At 38.3% G+C, this 20,150-nt stretch overlaps 1 protein-coding gene across 8 annotated transcripts in view; it reads left to right on the top strand.

The window, feature by feature from the left end:
• Positions 1–20,150, top strand: part of TOX3 (TOX high mobility group box family member 3) — a 77,789-nt gene that overhangs the window by 54,485 nt on the left and 3,154 nt on the right. For 5 of the 8 annotated variants that reach the window (XM_051805869.1, XM_051805872.1, XM_051805877.1 and 2 more), the window contains exons 3-6: positions 1,872–2,126; positions 16,726–16,995; positions 18,107–18,334; positions 19,638–19,718. In XM_051805869.1, coding sequence (XP_051661829.1) covers positions 1,872–2,126; positions 16,726–16,995; positions 18,107–18,334; positions 19,638–19,718 — 834 coding nt within the window. The remainder of the gene's footprint in view (positions 1–1,871; positions 2,127–16,725; positions 16,996–18,106; positions 18,335–19,637; positions 19,719–20,150) is intronic. The other 3 variants (XM_051805871.1, XM_051805873.1, XM_051805878.1) reach the window with 1 other exon arrangement.

Below are 20,150 nucleotides of genomic sequence, written 5' to 3'. Positions count from 1 at the left end.
TTGGGCCTGAGCACTGCTGAGCTAGGAAGCCCATTTTATTCCTGTAAATAATGCCTTAAGAGTGTAATCCTAGAGCACATTCAGGCTTAGAAGCCACACATTTGCTTTGTGTTTTCTGTCTCTATGTCATGATTACTACGACTCATTTTAAAGCACCTTAAATATTTATTGAAATAATATTTCAAGTGTTAATTACAGTGGTAATGAAAACAGCCAAATGCCACATATCAAGAATGAGTGTTTATCCGTATTGTTAATGTGATATGTTAGATTTCATTAAGCAGTAATGGGGTAGCAAATGAGTCACAAATTACAGTTGCATCTGTTACTAGACCACATTAGTGCCAAAATAACTGCAAATGCAGCCATAGGGTTATGTTCATTAGCCAACCACTTCTCCTGGCCAATCCATCCTTTGTGTTTGTCCATGGGAAGAAAAATTCACACCTTTTGTAATATAGCAGCGGGGAAGTCAAACGTCTCCCTAATCCAGGCCCAGCCTTCACATCCAGAATTAAGTTACAGCCTTGCAGTTGGAGTGAAATGGGCAGAGTCTCAGCAGACTCTGATGGTGCTGCAGACTGCAGCAATCTGGGACCTCATCATTTCTGGTGTGAGACCAATAATGACAGCTGACAGGTTCTATATGCAAGCAAAGGTTTTTCTTGTGTTTCAGTTTCCATCTTCTCTCAAGCGGTTATTAATTTATATCATCATTAACAGTTTGAAGGATGACAATTTGCAGCAGTTAATGAGATCTTTCACTGAACTTATCATTTTTAAATTAACTGGCATTAAGTCACTCTTTCAGACAATGTAATTAATACATAAAACAATTCTTCCCCCCCCAACTTGAATCGTGAACTAATGCAAACAAACAAATCCCAGAGCAGCCTTGCATGTCCAGAACAAGACAAGAGTGCCTATTTTAGGATTGCCAACTGCCCAATTTCATCAAGACAGTCCTGATTTCAGTACATTTAAAATGGCCTAATTTCAAGCACTGAATTTCTATTATTAAGTAGCAGTGGACCTGAAATAATATATGAAAGTTCATTTAACTCTCAAAAAATTTGAATAAGCGTAGCTCATTTGTTTCCCAAATAAAAGTCAGCAATGTTGAAGCCAGATACAGACTCTACTTGAATAAAGATTATCTTTGACAGACACATGCACAAGTACAAACATGCACAAACCCTGAAGATAACTGGCAGTAAATGTTTTGCTCAAGGCATCTTAACAGGTGTTTAGTTCATAACAAACCTACTGTTCAAACAAAGCTGGCTTGCTTCAGAAAGCACTGGAAGCTGCTGTAATCACCCTCACGCTTTTATACTTTTCTCCTCCAAATTACAACCCGTGTTCAAAAGGGTTTATTGTATTTTGGGAATGGAAAAGAAATGAAGACCAGAATGATAATATTTCATGTTTGTTAGTGGGTAAAAGGAGACAAAAGATGTGAAATGGTCAGTGCTGAATTCTGTGTGTGCTACAAAATCGTCGGTGTTTTATGAAGCATGAGAGTAATGTAAGCTGTTTGTGCTATTTTACTAACATATCAGTAAAGTGGCAGTTTGTTATACAGCCAAATCCAGTGTAGCTGATATTTGGACTAACAACAGACAGATGTTGCTAATTAAATACACATTAAAAAACTGTTAATACTGATACTGCATTAAAACCATATGATAATGAGACTTAAATCTTTAATTGGAATGATCCACAAACCCCTTCAGCATATTAAACTTAAAAGTTTTGTTGCTTATAGAGTTTGCATTTGAAAACAAACCAAGATTTGGACTGTGGGTGTGGAGGTGATTGCTGAGCTCAGTGTGCCCTAACGTGGTTTGCCTTGTCCTGTCCTTTTCTAGCAGACGTTCCATACGCCGAGCCTTGGGGACGAGGAGTTTGAAATCCCACCCATTACCCCCCCGCCTGAGTCAGACCCTGCACTGGGGATGGCAGATATACTGCTGCCCTTTCAGGGCCTTGGTGACCAGCTGCCTGCACAAGGAAATGAATTTACACCTCAGTTCCCCCCCCAGAGCTTGGATCTTCCCTCTATTACAATATCCCGAAATCTCGTGGAGCAAGACGGTGTCATCCACAGCAATGGATTGCACATGGTAGGTGTGGTTCTTTGTGTGTTCCCGTTGCCTAATATTGTCTGTCAAATGTAGATTCGTGTCATCTCTCAGTTTTCACTGTCCTCTCAGAAGATGTGTATGATTTCTGGGGAGCCTGACCAAGCCTTTGCCAGCGCTCTGTATCATGTGCAGGCGTGTTGTGTATGAACGATGACACGTGTTGTCAGTGGTACACGGCAAACAATGATATACTATTACTCAGTTCCCTAAGGCAGTTGGCAAATGGTTAAGGGTTTAATATTGGTGGATTCAGCAAGATGAACGTAGTTGTTAATATGCAGTGCAGTACTATACTGTGAGTGAACAGATCTCCTGTGAAGAAGCAATCAGGGTTTACAAACACAGAATTTTCATTTTGGGCACCATTGACACCCCATGTGCATCCTAAGTGCTCCTAAAATTCGAAAATGTGCTATACAGTTGACACTTGCATCAAGGATTGAAAGGCCATTGGGTTGGCCAGGGTGAACTGCAGCATTTAGAATGAGTTGCTTGTCTGTATTTGAAGTGTAGGACCCACATCTGAGCACCAACATTAAATCTTGAAAGTGCGGTATTGAGAGTAGCTCAGAACAAGATTGGGACACAGATCCAACCAGCAGGAAAAAAACATGTATTTCCCTATATTCTATCCACTAAATCTTTATAAATGAAAATTGATTTTTATTTTTTTTTAAACTCAGAAATGATAGGGATGTATTACCCTGATCATACTCAGAAATACAGGGCCATAAAAAGACTGTTCTGTCCAGTGCTCTTGTTGGCCATAGAGGCTGGGGCAGGGTGGTATTCTGTTCCTGGGCTGTTTCTGGGCCCTCCAGAATGGGGAGGGATGATCTGGGTGTGAAGGGCTGAGTGACAGTGACTGTTAGGCTTATTCCAGTGTTAATCAGAGCAATCAAAACCAGGAATGTATGAAGTTTCCTCCAGAACCTACACACACTGTAGGGCTATGATCTCCATGAGAGGGTACATGAAGCAGTTTCCACTTTCTTGCTGTGTTTCCCTTTCAGCTTTGGGGGATCTCCCATCGTGGGTTTCTGAGGGCTTTGTGCAGTAGCATTCCCACTCCCAGTGATGAGACACAGCTGTGAGCCAGTTTATCCTACTCAGCATTTTAGACTCAGTGGTTACAATTAGAATTAGCTTCTGTATTGCATCTTGAAGAGTGAATGAATGTTTAGCTTGAACAGATATTTTACATCAACCATATTTTTTTCTGATTAGCTATTTTACATAGGACCTTTTGCTAAACTTGGTGTAGTGAAAACACATTATTTACAGCTGGACTGTAATAAAGGTCGTGTTGTTATGTTGTGATTTCATGTAAATCTTCTTTTTTATTTTTCTGGCAAGTGAAAATTAGTTAAAGATTTACAAACCAACACGCAGCAAATATTTCTCTGTAATTCTACAGGCTGATGACTTCATTGCAAATTTTAATATTTCTTTGGAGGTCATGCAGGGTAGCTAGCACTAATGCAGAGTAAAGCACAAACTGCCCACTCCTGAGGAGGTACAGAATTCCATCGTTCTGTGGATCCAAAACAGGGTCTCCCTAAAACAGGCCTTGAAGGACATGGTACTTGTTTTAGATCCCATTTTCCATGGCATTCTGTTTGCACTGGACATGTAGGGTGACTGCTGGTGATCGGATTAACAAAACCTGAGGGTCAGGAATGTTGTGCCTGAAAATGAAAGTAATGGAGTGTGTGTACCCTGAAGACAATGAAAGTTGCTCAGAAATGTATAATAAATATTGTGGGCTGGATCGGTGTTGTGTTACGTGTACGAGTATCCTCTCAGTGTTACCAAGTGGTTTGTAACCTGACCCAGTTTTGCCCTGTTGATTTTGCATCCTTTCACTGAATGTGATTCTTCCATGAGTAAATGATGTCACCTTAACAGTTCCAGCCAGAGGAGGCCTCCTGGTTAGATATCTCCTTGCTCACCTCTTCTTGCACCGAATGGGAGGCTTTACATCTTTGCCTTTTTCCTCAACTGTGCAATGTAGAAATTAATGGCATAATTTACACTGACTCCGTTGGTAAGGATTTGTTCCCATATAGGTTGAGGAGCTCTGCCTTCTTACCCCAGTAGTCCAGTGGTATATTTTAGGGTGATTGCCAGTTCAAAGCTGTGGATTGGGAACGTGTGTGCAGTTTTGCTGCAGAGAATTGATGAGAAATTGTGTGATTTGATATGGAGGAGCCACATAGGGAGGTTTATGTGTCAGACACTTCCCCACGACTGCTTGATTTGTTTCATACTGTGAGATGGAGTGGCCCCTGCCACTGTATTCTAGTTAGTAGTCTTTTCGTAGTCTGCTCATAAATGCTGGGTAGCTTCATGAAGTTTAAACATATTAACAGAGGGTCCTTGCCTAGGTTTCCCCTGAACTCACATAGCTCTCGTTAGTACTCAGATTTTCCAGCAATTAATCTGTATTTAAAAAATTAAAAACGAAAACATGATATCATATTTTATGTGAAAAATATGCAGTTTATTAAAATGCTAAATATTTATTAATAATATTAGAATTCATCTTTAAATTAGACATTTCGTGAATTACCTTGCCTTGGAGCTATAAAAACTTTATAGCAGCAATAAAAAAATGTAAAGGAGGCATTTTGACTATGAAATTTCATTTCATGGTCAATTGAATTTACTATATCTGAAAGAACTAAAGATGGGGTTGTAAAATAATTATGATGTTCGTATACACTTACAGAACAATGTTCTTATCCAGCGATACCAGGATAGTCTTATTTAAGTGCTGTATTAATAGTGTATTGCTAATCACTAAAGCTTCTTGAGCTGAATACAAACTTAAATTATTTTAATAGTAACTGCGTTGAGTTTATTGCATATCTTGTGAACCATTAGAGAGCTTTACTGTAAGCAATATTTAATTTAGGTAAATGTAGTCTTACCCTGTTGCGAAGCCTGGTAGAAGAATTTCACCTTGAAGAAATGTCACGAGATTTTAAATCAGAAACGTTGAAAAAATAAAATGGGCTCAGACAGAATTATGATTAATACTGTGTGTCTTTGGCTTTTTTCTATGTACTACCTGACATGTTCACCTATAAACTTGAATGCAGAATCACCAGAGGCATGGTTAAAAATAGGTTATGTCAAGGTTTTCCTATGTCTCCCTTAGGGTATGGAGTTGGCTAGCTACCTCATAATGCCTCTGCAAGTATCTCACATATTTCCCACAGGAAGACCAAAAAAAGGAAAAGAAAAAAAAGTCATTCTTTTTTTAACATATTCTTTGTGTATTATTATATTGAAAATATCATTCATGGGGCAAGAAAAATATTTATTCTCAGCATAAATGTGACCTAGCAATTACTGAAGATTTTATTGGTGAGTTAACCATTGTTTCTACTATTAAGGTATACATATTATGGAAAGAATGACAATTTGTCACAATGCTGATTAACTTCATTATTATTGGCAACAAACACAATACAATTATCTTTACAGCATTTTTTAACGTTTAAAAACAGGCAACAGCAACAAAAAGAGGAGATAAACCGGAGGCATTTTGATTAATTTTAATATTTTAATAATATGCAAATAAAATTCTAATGTTCAAAAAGGAGTCACTGAAAAATGGAGTGTTGATGTACATTTGACTTCAAAGAATGCATGGATTTACATGATGCAAATATTATCCCTATAAATACTTGAATATAAATAAGCAGAAATCAACAGCTATATCCTCATTAAAAATCAACCCCCAATATTTTATATTAATGCTCTCTTTTCTGCTGAGCTGCCCATAGAAAAATTATTTTAATCTGGAAACTGTGGCAATTCTATAAAACTACAAGTTGTGCTCCTGAGGGTTCCTTTTTTTAACACCTCTCTCTAATCTGCCCAGCCTGCTGAGTAGCATTGACATCAGTAGTACATCAATTTCAGAAAGTGGATTATTTTTACTAGACAGCTATTGTGACATATTGGGTCAGTCATAAATGAAAGATATTCATGCAAGCATGCAATACTTGTAATGAAGTCTCACTCTGACCTTCTGTATGATTGATTCTGTAATTTAGTTTTCTCAGGCAGTGCCTGAAATGAAATGAAATCATGTTGAACAAGTTTTGAATACCCACAGTGCACCAGGAGAAGAAAAATCTGCAGCCCCAGAGGCTTGAGGGAGAGCAGCTGAACGATTTATCTCCATGCTATTATAGCCTTTGCCAGCATTCAACATTTCTTTTTTTTTTTTTTTCTTATTTGGCTTAAGTACTTAATTCTGCAGGTAGCTGTAAATGGGAAAATAAAATGCTGTTCAGATTTAAAATGACAGGACAGGAGTATGTGCAGGGGACTGATAAAATATCTTGAATAGAACTGACCTTTCATGTAGCTGAAAGTTACTGGGGGATTCATCCTCATAATTACCATATAGATTATTTTTATTTCTTTCCTGCAATGAAACATTTCAGAGAGCAGTAGTGCTGATTGAATGAAAATTGAACTTGTTAACATTCTTTTCAGCTTAGCCTGTTGTACATAACAGAAGGTTAGCTTTGATGAATTTCAAAATTCTCTTTCTGATATCTAAGAAACAGACAGTAAAATAATTGTCTCTTTTCAGTCTGATTTTTTTTCTTTTATTCAAAAACGTACAGATGTTACAAAACCAGACTGATAGTTTTATATATATTGCTTCCTACATTACTTATGCTGCTAGAGAAAATATGTTTCCTATTTGATGAAGATTTGAGCCTGTTTATATTTTATAATTGTTGCAGTACTGCCAGTTGCAGTCAGGATTTTGCTCAAATAAGGCTAATTCATAGTGGAATATGCTCATCTTTAATTACATTACTCCTTAGGAGTGGCACTGTGCTCAAATCAAAGACATGATGGTAACTATTGCTTTTATTTAAAGAAGAGACTTTTTAAATAAACATCTCAGCAACGTGACTTCAAAGAGATGAGTTGTAAATTTGAGCTTATTAAAGGCTGCATACAAAATAAATATTATTGTTTCAGAAAAGTGGTATCTTTTACTTACAGCTCTAAGTATTTTTAGTAGTTTATATTCCCAGTTTACTAATTAACTTTAATAGATTAACAGGAAATTACCAGACTAAAAGCTAAAAGGGTTGCTTTAAAATTGGCAAAAGATAGTTATTTGACTACTCACCTGACTGGGTGTCTCTCATTTATATGTTTTATTTTCCTTTACAAAGAAACTTATTTCTACATCTCTCTTTTAATACTTAGTCAGTAGTCTCCTATCTAGAGAGAATGTAGTAGGTTTCCATTAATAAAATGTTATAACAACATTGTTTAATGTGTTGTAGATGAACCGGTTATTTCATGGGTCATTAATGTGTTTAACGCCTGGAATGGTCTATTAAAACAATCCCTTGTTATTGTTATGAACGTGTTTATTTTCATCTTTGATAAAAAATATAGAACAAATTTCAGAAGTTTATAGTCATTAATTTATAGGAGGAGCAACTAGTCTTACTAAAAAAAGAGATTCTCTTAGTGTTTTCTTATTTCTATTTTTTCTTTGATTGCTGTGGTGTATTGCTAAGTTCAGGCTTTAAATCAACAGTGTTAGTCTGGTTTGTATTGGCCTTTCCAGCACAAATGGCAACTGTTATCACTGCTAGTTTTAATAACTTGTGGTACCAGGAAAAATGCATCTCAAGTAACACTCAATTAAAGGATGGTCTGGTGGCTCAGATCAGTGACATTTGGGCATATACAGAACAAGCTGGACACTCTAAAATGAGACTTTTAGGACTCGGGAGCTCCAACTGAGCTGAGCTGTCACATAGGTTGGAGCTTTGCTTTTGAACTTGGAGTCTTTACAGAGTAGGTTTGGGGCTTTTTTGTTTGGTTTGGTTTGGTTTGGTGTGTAATAAACTGTTTTATTTTACACCTGATGATGTAGTTGTGCATTTTGTAGTTACCTTTCAGAGCATGTGTGTGCCCAGCTGAAGGGGCCTTGGGGGCAGGTGGACGATGGCTGAGAGCCCTGGAGGCAGCAGTGGCTTTGGCACAGGGGCTCCATGTTCTGACTTTGACCTGACATGAAGATGGTGTTAGCCTGATCATGTACTAAGTAACAGTGTGAAGATTTTCATACCCTCAGTGGCATTGTAATACTCAGTGTGGATAATATATTTGCTTTTCTGAGACATGTGCTCTTCCCTCCTTGCTTATTGGTACAGACATGATTGGCCATCTGTTAATGAGCTGCTGTGGTTGGAAAGGGAAATGTATTCTGCTGTTCTTAGAAGTAGGTAACTCATAGTAACTGCTAGAAAGGACCTGTCCATAGCAAAGTGGCAGCAGTTACCAAAGACACCTGTCTGAATAGCAGGCACTGCTGCAACTAAAAATATAATAATAAAAAAATGGAGCAGGTAGGTTATTGCCTATATAGATACATGAGGGACATCTGCATGAAAGAAGAAAAGCAGTGTAACATTGGCAGAACAGTCTGGGGAAAAAGACTGTAAATATTTTATATTAAGAAGTACCTAAATCAAGACCCATCAGCTCCAGAAAATATTGTGAGGTGCCATATGAATATGGAGGAAATGGGAAAAGCTGAATTGGAGCTGAAGCTGAGTCTCTGATATTCCTGAGAACTGAGCTCAGAAGGACCTTGGATGTATATGACTGTGGACACCAGCTGTGCATTAAGCCAGGGCCATGGCTTTAAGCTATTCCTCCTGAGTTTAAACTCTCAAATCAGGTGCTACTTTCTTAAACCAGACAAATGAGGCAGATGCTGCAGCTGGTCTGAATATGTTGTACCTGGCAAAAGGCTTTGTTGGGTCCAGCCTCTCCTACTCTTGTGAAATTTGAAAACTTCCTTTGAAATTCCTGCCATTCTCTGCTGTTACCACCCATGTTTCCCAATACTCAGCTTCCACTTCAAGTTCTCAAGTGATGAAGAAATGCGAAGTCTCTTTAGAGTTTTAAATTATTCTTTGTTGTCAGGTAGCAGGAAGAAAAACATACCTGAGTCTGGTAATACAAAACATAATGAGACCTACTTTTCTGATTTGCTTTAGAAACAAACAACAGGCAAAGAAAATGCACAGAAAAGAAAAATCCCCCCAAACACACAAAGTACCCCTGAACATAACTACCAACACTTGCAGCAATTTTTAAACATTCAAATGCCATGTAGCCCCCAAGTCTGTCCCCCCGCAATTCCTTGCACAATTCTTGTTACCTTTGATAATCTTTGTTAGTTGTCATGCTCCCTTGCAGTGTCTCCCCATGTTACTGCATAATAAGGACCTTTGAAGTCTGCCTTTGATTTGGAAGCTGAAGCACCTGTTGCAGAGGTTGTAACAAAACTGCTAACAGCATTTATCTGACATTCTGGGGCTTAATTTCAACTATCCAGGATTTGTTTGCAATGTGTCTTCACTGTTTGCATACAGCAGACCTAAGCTTGTACTGCTAATTTGGAGAGAAGCTCCTCATGCCAAGAGACTCATCAGATCAGAGCCCAGATCTGTGATCTGAGTCACACATGTATTGTGATCATGCTGTTGGGTACCTTGTCCAAAAGGAGTGTGATTCAATATGCTTTAAAGTATGGTTGATGTTTGGGAAGAAAAGAGTGGAGAATCTGTTCTTAAATGCTTCTATAAAATGGTGCAAAGATTAAACTATAAAGTAATCAATTAGGTTGGCAGCAGCCACTGTGGATGGGTGGAGGGCTATCACCAGCCTGTCCTGTGGTTGTCTGCAAGAACAGAAGGACTCGGTAGCAACTGAGGTGGCCAAAAAGTGTCACCTCTTCAGCCTGCTTTGGGGATTGAGTGAGGAATCTGCAGGGTCACAGAAAAGTAAAAGGGTAGGAACAGAGTTCCCAAAGAGAAAACACTCCATGCTAGGGTGGTGGGGCACCTTCCAGTTTGGAATCACATCTCTGAGATGGTGTTGCACTGCCTGGTGGCAGTGTGCTCCTACTGCTTAGTCCCTGGACGTGCTTCCATAGAAGAAGCTGTTTTCACTTGTGGTTTGATAGTCTCACATCACACCTACTACCCCCATAAGTGGTGTAAGGAAAGGGTTAATGAAATATGCCTTAAACAAGCCCTCAGTGGTGAAAATTGTTGCAGAAAACAGCAGTGCCTGTACACAAAGTACAAAGGGACAAAATTTCAGTTCTAGCCTTGGCAGGCAGGAAAAAACTGATACTTTTCACTGCAACGCTATTGTGGCTCATTATGGAGCAAGTGAATAGCTGGGCAAGCGCAAGAAGTGGGGTCACAAATAGGATGCTTGATTTTGGGGGTACTTGTCTTGTACAACCCACAGAACAGGCCTCCAACAACCATCAGATTAAGACCTGAGCATACCCGATGGCAAAACCACGTCTGTTCTCCTCTCCCACGCTAACGAGGGAGTGAAAGTCACTCCCACCTTTGCTTCCCATGCAAATAAGGGACTGTACAAAGTGACTCAGAGAGTGAAGAGGGTGGCACCCACCACCAAGTGCCCTGGGCACTGAAGGACCAACTGGACAGCAGTAACTATATTCTACTTGCACTATCTCTCTCCTTGTTCCTCTCTCTCTTTACCCTATACAATTAATTTTGCAAAATAAAGTTGGCATCTGGTCTCATTTGCACCTTAATTTGGGCAGAGGACTTTATTTAATATCTGTGGAATCTGAGCAGGCGTCAGGCTGTCTGCTTGGAAGGGAGGACTGTGCTGCACAGTGGAGGATGAGGAACACTGGCCGTTCAAGGGGGCCCTGCAAGCCTGGTTGCAGACCAGACCACAAAGAAAAGGAAGGGACAGTAAATCAGAAAGATTCCAACAAAACATGTTAAATTAACCTGGAGATTGCAGCTGTATGAGGGCATTCCATCACATAAGAAGGAAATTAATATCTAGAGCCACCTGAGGGTGCCAGAACAAAAGATAGTTCCTCAGTTTTGAGGAACCAGTCAGTGGCCACTCATGTTTGTTAGTTTTGGTTTTTGGTTTGTCTTTTTTTCTCTTCATATCCCTTCTGAGGCTTATGTGTGAACAGAAGAGAGTAGTACAACTGAGGGAGCCCAGAGACCAAGAAGATGCATATTCTTCATGTTCTTCAGGCAGCAGAATGTGTGTGAGCGTCCTGTCACCAACCCATCTCTTAGATCTGGAGACATTTGGTTTTTTTTAGGAATCAACATGTACTGTTTGTTGTAGACTTTATTTGGGAACCAAATAAGGTAAGGTTTACTTTTCTGCAGAGACATGAAGTAGAACATTGGAGTTTTCTCATTGCCAGGAAAAGAAGCTGCTGCTTGTAGGATCTTCTGATAACTACATTTTGACAGATCTATTAGTGATGGCGATATCTGTGGAGGGGAGAGGAAGGACAGTTCTTCAGTGGTGGCAGTATCAAGTGCAACTGTTTTGTATTAAGGCTTTAATCTCTGACAGAGAAAAGCATCCTGTTAGTTTGATTTGTTTTGATTGGCAGTGAATTCCAATCCTGTAAAAATTTAGATTAATGGATTCTTTTATCTATACTTTACTTGTGGAGAAAAAGAGTATTGAGGATTTCTTCTAGAGATATGCTGACTTGCCTAAAAGTAAAGGGAGTAATTTACAGTCAGGGACAACAGAGGATTTCACTCTTTACATTGCAGTGCATTCACTTCAACTTAAATATATCCTTTAAAATATTACATCAGCTTATGTTATATTGACAGTGATGAATTCCTCAGGCAATAGAATATATAATGGCTTAAGTCAACTTCTGAAACCAGGGCACAGTGAGCATAACCATAAATGTTGGGTTTTGCTTAGTTATTGCTTAGTTATTTTGGTTGGCAGATTTCTCACTTCCCTTAAACTAGCTCATGCAGTGTAGGGTCAGATCCCAGCTCTACTTTCTCCTGTAGGCACTTCCATGGGCTCAGTCCTGATACAGCTAGAATCTTCCTGGAGGTGTTGCCTATTTAAATGATGGAAGGCTGTAGACATTGATTTTAGTCAAGACTTCAGTATTGCTCAAAATGTTCTAAAAAGTAATTTCCTAGTTATATTTTTAATTATCTTGTCGAATGTTCCCAGAGATTAAAATTATATCAGGGTAGAAATTCAGGATAAAACTATAGTATGGAAATGATTCTTAAAATACAGAGTAGTTAAGTGGAAATTAGGGCATCTCTCAATGTAATGGCTGGATACATTTATCTGTCAAAATAAATACTAACTGTTTACAAAGTTTCCTAAGTACTGGACGCTTAATGAGTTGCTAACAGAAGAATGAACGTATCTTTTATTACCGTAATTTTTTCCCTTGGTACTCAAGGGTATGTTGAAAAACACCTTTGATAATACTGTATCAAGTGTGGGAGTTTACACATTCCTTTTCTTAAGTCTCTTTGCTCTGTTGTTTGCTTTCCAGTGTCTGTTGATGAATGGATATTTTATCAATTTTAAATTAGTTATTTTTTTACAAATCAAAGTAAAACAAGCTATATATTTGTCATATGCCATGAAACGTGTCCTCTTGACTAAATATGACTTCTCTGGCATGATGGTCTAAATAGATTAGAACAGTTTAAAGTAGGATAGTTTGATGTACAGATATCCTTAAGGTTCCTTTGATGAGGCCTTCTATGCACCAAATGCTGAATGTCTTTATAATGTGTGCCAGGCTGGTAAGAGCTGTGCAAGAGAGTGAGCCTAGATACAATTACCATAAACATGTTTTGAGAAGGGAAAACATTTTGGACCATATTTTGCTTTTTTTCTAATCCATGTATATAATTAGAATCATAGAATTGTAAAATGATTAGGGTTGGAAGGAATCTTAAAGCTCATCTAATTCCAGCAGGAAACCTTCCTCTAGACCAAGCTCCATCCAGACTGGTCTTGAGCTCTTCTGGGCAACCAGTTCCAGTGCCTCACCACCCTCACATTAAATAATTTCTTCCAAATATCTAATCCAACCCTACTCACTTTCATTTAGGAGTCATTAACCCCTTGCCCTGTAGCTGAAGAGGCCAGAGAGGTGACTGTTTCTGAAGTTCCCCTCAATAAAATGTCTCTATACCTTAATTTTTTTGTAGCACTCATAGGATGACAACAGAAAGGTCTGAGTCAAAGTCATTCCAGTCTGCAGAGAATTACACAAGTTATTTCTCTTTGGTTTTTGGTTTCACACATTATATCCTTGTTTGATTGTCATGCTGAGTAAACCAGTGGTTGAGCTTTGCCTGACTTGTGTTAAGATCACCAGGTTTTGTGTAACTTCAATCTAAGACTGTAAAGCAGATCAGGCTTAGTCAAAACTTGATAGTGTCTGCTTGAGAAGTTCATGAATTTTTGTCAGAACTAATCTGTCATTTTTGCTTAATGTTACCAAAAATCCTGAATGCTCATAATACTGGCATATCACTTTTACTTCTGGTTAAGTTTATGTAAAAGAGCTTGTGATATTCTCTAAAATTCTCCCAGGATTCTCAGTGGATTATTTTTGGAGACATGAGTTTTTCAATTCCATATAGTAACATAATTAAGATGTCATGTGGATGCTTCAGTGCACTTGCATTTCCATGCATGCTTCTGATATAGGATGATTTTTGTTGTTAAACGTTTCTTTGATAAACATTTCGAGCATGATGAAATGCCAGTGATCCTTTCAGTTTGTTATTGGTGTTTGGTACTATCAGGGAAAAAATAAGAGTTAAGATAATTGATGGAAATTTTGAGGTTTTGATTATAGGTCCCTCTTTAGAAAATTTTTGTTTGCTCAGGAGCTATATAAAAATATATCCACTAGCTTCTTGCTGCCTTCTTGCTACTTGCCAAACCACTGTACAAACAGAAAAAATAGTTTATACTTCCTTGTCTGAAAGCTCTTCCATAGGTACCATAGGTTGTTGAGGCCCACAACACTGTATTCCCAAGTAAAATGAAATTCCCATTCATTTCTTTTTTTTTTAAAGTGCAGGAAATACAATGTTAATTGTTTTCATATGCACATATAATGTAAATTATAAGGGATTGGAAATTTTATGAAACATTTTCTTTTATATAATATGTCTTATCAGTTTGATGCTAAATAGAGTTTAAAAATATTGTTGTTGCCACTTCTAGCTTTTTCTGAAGTTTTTAAGATTAAAAAAAATTGCTCAAGAAATTAGGAAAAAATACAGAAAAGAAAAACTGAAATTAAATAAGTGGATGTAAAAAACCACAGAAGCATCAAATAGTATCAGAAAAAGGGACAGTTAAGAATTCATGGGCTTGTGTATAAAATTAGATTCTGGGTCAGTGCAAGTCAAGAGAATTTAGTCTCAATAAAATCATAGATGCAACCAAAATGACAAGACGTGGAGTAAATGGTTTGTAACCCATGTCATCACATTTTGTTGCCTCGGTGTAGAGGCCAGAAAGGCCTGTATTGTGTAGCAATAGAAGGAGAACAAAAGCCAGCCTTTTAGGGTAGAACACCTCCAAGGAAGTACTGTCTGCACAATAATGAAGAAAGTTAATTTTTACGAGAGAAGGTTATTCTGATGATCTTCAGCTTTGCTGAAAAAACCATCAGAATTACTGCCATAAACTCATGTCTGTAAAATAAAATGATCGGAGTAATGGGCAGAGAGTGATATCGTTTTACAAAAGACTTTGAATAACTTCCAGATGCCACTGCCAATACAAGTCACAGTCAAAATGACCCTGTAGTTAACGGTAGTAAATTTTCACAGAAAGGTGCCCTGAAGCAAATGTGTATTTCAGCCAATAAGTCTGATGTTTTGATCTTTCCGTATCGAGTACTCTACTTTTGGCACACACACTCATCTCTAAGGAACTACAGTCCTTCACTGAAAATATTAAAAGAATTCAAGAAGTAGGAAAAGCAGTGTGGTGTGGTATGGCATGGATTATGAGCCAAACTGGCAATGGCTTGGAAAGCATGGGGAAAATGAGGGTGAGCCCTAGTGCTTAGGATCAGGATCATGAGTTTGTGAGGTTAACTTTATCTGTACTGGATCCAGGTGCAACACTACGTGTACTTTTATGCTAAAGAAGGATTTTTTTTTTTTTCTGTATAGGCTTCAGCAGAAAGACACATGAATGTCAAATTCAGAATTAATATGATTTATTGCTCCAGGGAAGCAGTGTGCTGCAGCACTTGTATGTAAAGATGGATGAGGCGGGGTGTGCACCTTCTCTAACACGTGTATGGCTTCCTTGTATGTCCCAGGCAAGGAAAGGCTTCCAGGAGCACAGAACCACTGCCTCTGTTGAGGGCAGAATTGTAAAAAGTAAGAGGAAAGTCACTGGAGTTAAATTTACCTCCATGCTGACACAGATTTTTGAAAACTGGTTTGGGCTTATCCATACTTAATAAGAGAGCACCAGGAAGGTCAGGCTCTGTTGTGGAAGTCCGGTGGGCTGTACTCTGGGCTCCCACAATTGCTGTTTTGTTCTGTGTCATTTCATTAAGGAGCATTGCACCTGCTACTAATTGCAGTGTAGGTTATTAATAATGAAAGAGTTTTCAAAATCTAATTTATTTCTCATGTTTCTGGCTGTTCAAACAATGACTGTGGATTAATCAGGTTGCTGAATCAATTTGTGAGCTATTTATTCTCTTATTAACTTTGAAAAAAAAAAAGTCTTCTTTTCTGTTTAAATGTTCCTTCATTGTGTATTGATCTGTGTGTGGTTAAAAAAAAAAGAGTTTTTCATAGGAAGATTCCAGCTGACTTTACCTTCAGGGTCTTGCTTCTTTTTCTTTACAAATGTGGTAAATGCTGCACAGATGTAGGACACGCAGTTTGTGCCCTCAAGAAACAGTAGAAACCAAACCACGCAAGCACTTGTGTTTCTGACACACAGAGTACAAGAAAAATAAAGTCGGTGGTTTGTACATCACGTGCTGCTTCCTCACGTTTGATTGTTTGATTAAAGGTAAAAATGTGTGGTTTCATGTGGTACTTGCAAACAAGGATCTTTAGGAGTGTTTAGGGTTCCTGGGCCGGTTCTCCAGCGTGCTGCAGTGTCTGCACTCCAGTGTCTGCACACTGGTTCTGTGTTCAAAACAGCTTAAAAATCCCACTCGGACAGGATTGTTTTATACCTGCTACTATTGTTACTTGTAAGAGCTAAGAATTATTGAATGTCAGTAAAGAAAGATGCTTTTCTCTCTGTGTGTATCCCCTCACCCAGTCCTGGTTTTGTTTACTTTCTGCATTTGACAGCAGTTTGTGTCTCCTCAGCTGCAATGTTTTCCCTGAATCGTCAGTCAGCCTGTTTCCCTGTTGCCTATGTGGGTACTTCTTACTGCATCAAGAGAGGAAATGTTTTAAAAATAGGGAAGTTCTTGTTCCACAAACAAACAAAAACCATGAAACCCCCAACACTCACAAGTGGGGGAAAAGGGAATTCTGGGGCAATTGTCGGAACTGTTGCTGCATTTAACTCATTAAAAATAAAGGAAGCAAACTGCATGTTGACAATGTTGGTTTATAAGGCCATGAAAATAACTTTACTCAATACTGCTGTATGGTGACTGCTAATGACTAAATAACATTTTAATCTCTTTTAGGATCAGAGTCACACACAAGTTTCCCAGTACCGCCAGGATCACTCTCTGATTATGAGATCTATTGTCCATATGACTGATTCTGCTCATTCTGGAATTATGCCTCCGTCTCAGCTCACCACCATTAACCAGTCTCAGCTCAGTGCACAGCTGGGGCTAAATTTAGGAGGCACTAATTTGCCACACACTTCTCCCTCCCCTCCTGCAAGTAAATCAGCCACTCCTTCCCCATCCAGCTCTATCAATGAAGAAGATGCAGATGAATCAAATAGAGTAAGTTATTCCATGTGCCATAGTGAGCAAGCTTCACACTTCTGTGTGCTGTATTTTCATGGACGTGGTGGTATCAGCTCAGCTGCAATGCACTCATATAAAGTACAAATGTTACAGTATAGTGGAATATGATTAACTTGCTGGTTAGCTTCTTTACTTAAGAAGTTTTCATACTTCATAATAATAATAAACCTAAGAATAGGCTTATACACACACACACATATATATATATATTTGGTCTAATTTGCTTCAGGTTTTCAGATCTGGTGAATCTCTTCACTCATCAACTTTGGACTGTTTTGTCATTTTGGTGTTCTCTGGAGTCATGTAAAACATAGATGCTTTTGGACAGAAATAAAAAAAGCATTCTTCTAACTGAAAGCTTAATTAACTTACACTTTGCTTTAAATAAATCTGTTATAAAAGGAAAATTTTATCAACAAATGAAGTACAAATGTTGTTATAGCAGTTGCTGTAACCCTGAGTGTGCTGCTGGTGAGCTCCTTGTCCCAGAGGGAAGAGGGGGCTGTTGGTGGAGTGCCTGGCCATAGCATGGAGCCTCCAGCACCAGGGTGTGGGGGGGACACAGCCAGTGCTCACTGCAGGTGCATAGAAACTGCCAAGTTGCTGCTGCATTTTGCCTGAAAGGTGGGTTTTTTAATCCCTGACCTGTGTCTAAGTTGATAGTCTAAGTCTTGGAACTGGGAAATGCCTCCAAGCTCTTGTCTTTTGGAGTCTCTGCTGCTGAAATTACATCTTAATGGAAAAACATAGATGGCCTATTCAAAATTTACTATGAATTAAGCAGTAATTTTTTAATACAAATTAGCATTGGGGTGTACTTTTTCAGGTCAAGCTCATAGGATTTGACTCTCTGAGCCATACTTAAAATGAATAGTAAATATTCATGCATTTAGTTCCAGTAGATCCAATGAGATTAAGCTGGGACTAAGAACTATTTGGTAGGAGAATGGCTTACACAACAGGACTCTTGCAAATTGCATACACAGTAGCTTTCTCCATATATTATTAAGGCTGACTGTCAATAATTTTTTGTAATTAATGTGACTTAATGCATATATTGACTGTTATTGTTCTTACTGTTTCTTAGGCTACTGGAGAAAAAAGAGCTGCCCCAGATTCTGGCAAAAAGCCCAAGACTCCAAAGAAGAAGAAAAAGAAAGACCCCAATGAGCCACAAAAGCCAGTGTCAGCATATGCCCTTTTCTTCAGGGATACACAAGCTGCAATTAAAGGGCAGAACCCGAATGCTACATTTGGAGATGTTTCAAAAATAGTGGCATCTATGTGGGACAGTTTAGGAGAAGAACAAAAACAGGTAAAAAATTGTTTTGGGGTTGTCTCACAGGAAGGAATATTGTAATCCTTGTAAAAAAGTCCTCTTAACCTCTACTCTGAGTAGACCATGCTATTTGCTGATGTAGACTACTGCCTCTGTAGGGCTACACTGTAAGACCCAGTAGGTAGTGTTAAGTGACTGTATTTGTCTTTAAATTTTAGAGAGCAGTTTGTAAAAGAGCTCAGGTGATAGTGTCCTAGACTCCTCTTAAGACCATCTTTTGATGATTCCTATTTCAAAGCTCTTGTTTGCTATTAATAAGTTAGAAAAGAAGAAGGTACAGCATATTTACCATTTTCCTTTGATCTGCCTTACGAATTTGTTACAAAGCGTGTTGATTTCCAACCTTTGAAGGCAATCCTCTGTGTCTCATTACAATGTTTGTGTGTGAAATGCTATCTCCAACTCAAACTTGGTACAGAGTGATGAATTTTGTACTTCCTTGAGGGTTTTTCTTCTTATACACATGTAACTTCTGCACACAGATTGAAGGAGTTTAAAAAAGATATCCTTTGTTTGCCTGTTGCTATTCCATTCAGCTCCCAGTAACAGTTAATAAAAGCTTCAGTGGAAGAGTAGCTTCCCATATAGGATACCTTTTGGCAAGAGATGAATGGTACTTGTTTCTGAAATACATTTGGAAACTTTTGGTATGATGTAACAGATAATAAGGAACATCATTTAAAGGTGGACTTTAAATTTATTGATGATTGAAAATAAAGATTTATTCGTTTTTGCCTAACTATTCTTGTTTAACTCAGTATGATTCTCTCATGCTGGGCATGGGGCAAGTCCAAGCTCTTTGAACCCCCTTTTCTAAACATATACAGATGTTTTTACATGTAGGTCAGATATTTGTTTGGGGAAAAAAAATACATAGGCATTGTGTACTACTGCTGATACATTTTGGCATCTGAAATACTCAGTGTTCTAATATCCCTGTTACTTAGTGTCATTGAAATACCATTTTCTGGGGAGGTTAAGTGTGCATAGCTAGTCTTGTAAAACAGTTGATTGCTCAGACTGATATCAGACAGCAGCTTTTTGTTATTCATGATAATTGACATAAACTGTAGTGCAAGTCCTGAAAGTAGAGCTGAAATCTTGTAGCCACCTGCAAGAATATTTAGAACTTTCAAGGAAGGAAAAGCACATCTAACAGTAGAGTGTTTCCAGGGGTTTTGGTCTGTGTTTTTTGTTTCTTTGCAAGTGATTTTGAGAGGATTCTGGCAAAAACATCTTAATAGTTGAAGTTGGTGAAATTGTGGTCTCTTTTTAATAGGTATATAAAAGAAAAACTGAAGCTGCCAAAAAAGAGTACCTAAAGGCACTTGCTGCCTATAGAGCAAGCCTTGTTTCTAAGGTAAGCCTAATAATGCCTTCCGTGTAATGCAAGTGAGCTTTTGGCAATGGCATTTAAAAATTTGGTGGTGAGGGGGGGAAATGTTGTGCAAAACGAAAGTAGCATCCTAGGATTCCTGTCATACAGCTCTACAAGATGTTGTGCTGCTGCTTGAACCCTGCTTAGTCTCTCCAAAAATAATTTCGTCTTTCTACGTGCATATTAACAATTACCGAAAAAGACCTTTCTAAATGTACATCCTCCTTGAGCTGTGGAGGCAAAGTAATGCACTTCAAAAATTCAGTCATGAAAAATCTACTGACCTCCTCACGTTAACGTTTGCAAGCTATTTGCAGAGGTTTGTTTTTCCTCAAGTGCTGCTTCTCAAAAGACAGGCTTGCTTTGCGTGGAGCTGGAGAGCAGTTGTTGTGTGGCAAAGCTTAAACATTTCTT

This window comes from Manacus candei, unplaced genomic scaffold (assembly GCF_025592945.1).
Source record: "Manacus candei isolate 608988 ecotype Guabito, Panama unplaced genomic scaffold, ASM2559294v1 h1tg000065l, whole genome shotgun sequence".
NCBI classification, from domain to species: domain Eukaryota; kingdom Metazoa; phylum Chordata; class Aves; order Passeriformes; family Pipridae; genus Manacus; species Manacus candei.
This window is presented reverse-complemented; position numbering and strand designations above follow the sequence as displayed.